The 296-nt window shown below is 67.9% G+C and overlaps 1 protein-coding gene across 1 annotated transcript in view; it reads right to left on the bottom strand.

Moving 5' to 3' along the window:
* Positions 1–296, bottom strand: part of KIF21B (kinesin family member 21B) — a gene marked incomplete at its 5' end in the record, with an annotated part of 24,533 nt that overhangs the window by 8,863 nt on the left and 15,374 nt on the right. The window contains one exon of the mRNA XM_010077764.1: positions 222–294. Within this exon, the coding sequence (XP_010076066.1) occupies positions 222–294 (73 nt within the window). The remainder of the gene's footprint in view (positions 1–221; positions 295–296) is intronic.

The following is a 296-nucleotide window of genomic DNA, read 5'->3' as shown; positions in this document are numbered from 1 at the left end:
CGGGACAGCCTGGGCAGTTGGGTGGGAGGGACTGGTCCTCATCCCTGCTGTGTGGTGGCCGGAGCACACGTCCCCACCCAGCATCACCCTCGGGACAGCCCTGGGCACGCTGGTCCCAGCCGTGGCACCTCCAGGTGCTTCTTGAGGGGGGTGGAACAGGGGGGCACCTGGCCCCACAGACAGCACAGCTGGCCCAAGGATGTACCAGCCCTGGGTCCCACCTTGCTGGACGTTGTGGATCAGGGCCTGCAGCTCAGGGTGCGACTCAGCCTTCTCCCGCAGGGCGTCCAGGATGG

Source organism: Pterocles gutturalis, unplaced genomic scaffold (genome assembly GCF_000699245.1).
Source record: "Pterocles gutturalis isolate BGI_N339 unplaced genomic scaffold, ASM69924v1 scaffold10858, whole genome shotgun sequence".
Classification (NCBI taxonomy): Eukaryota; Metazoa; Chordata; class Aves; order Pterocliformes; family Pteroclidae; genus Pterocles; species Pterocles gutturalis.
The sequence above is the reverse complement of the archived record's forward strand: the minus strand, read 5'-3'. Positions and strand labels throughout refer to the sequence as shown.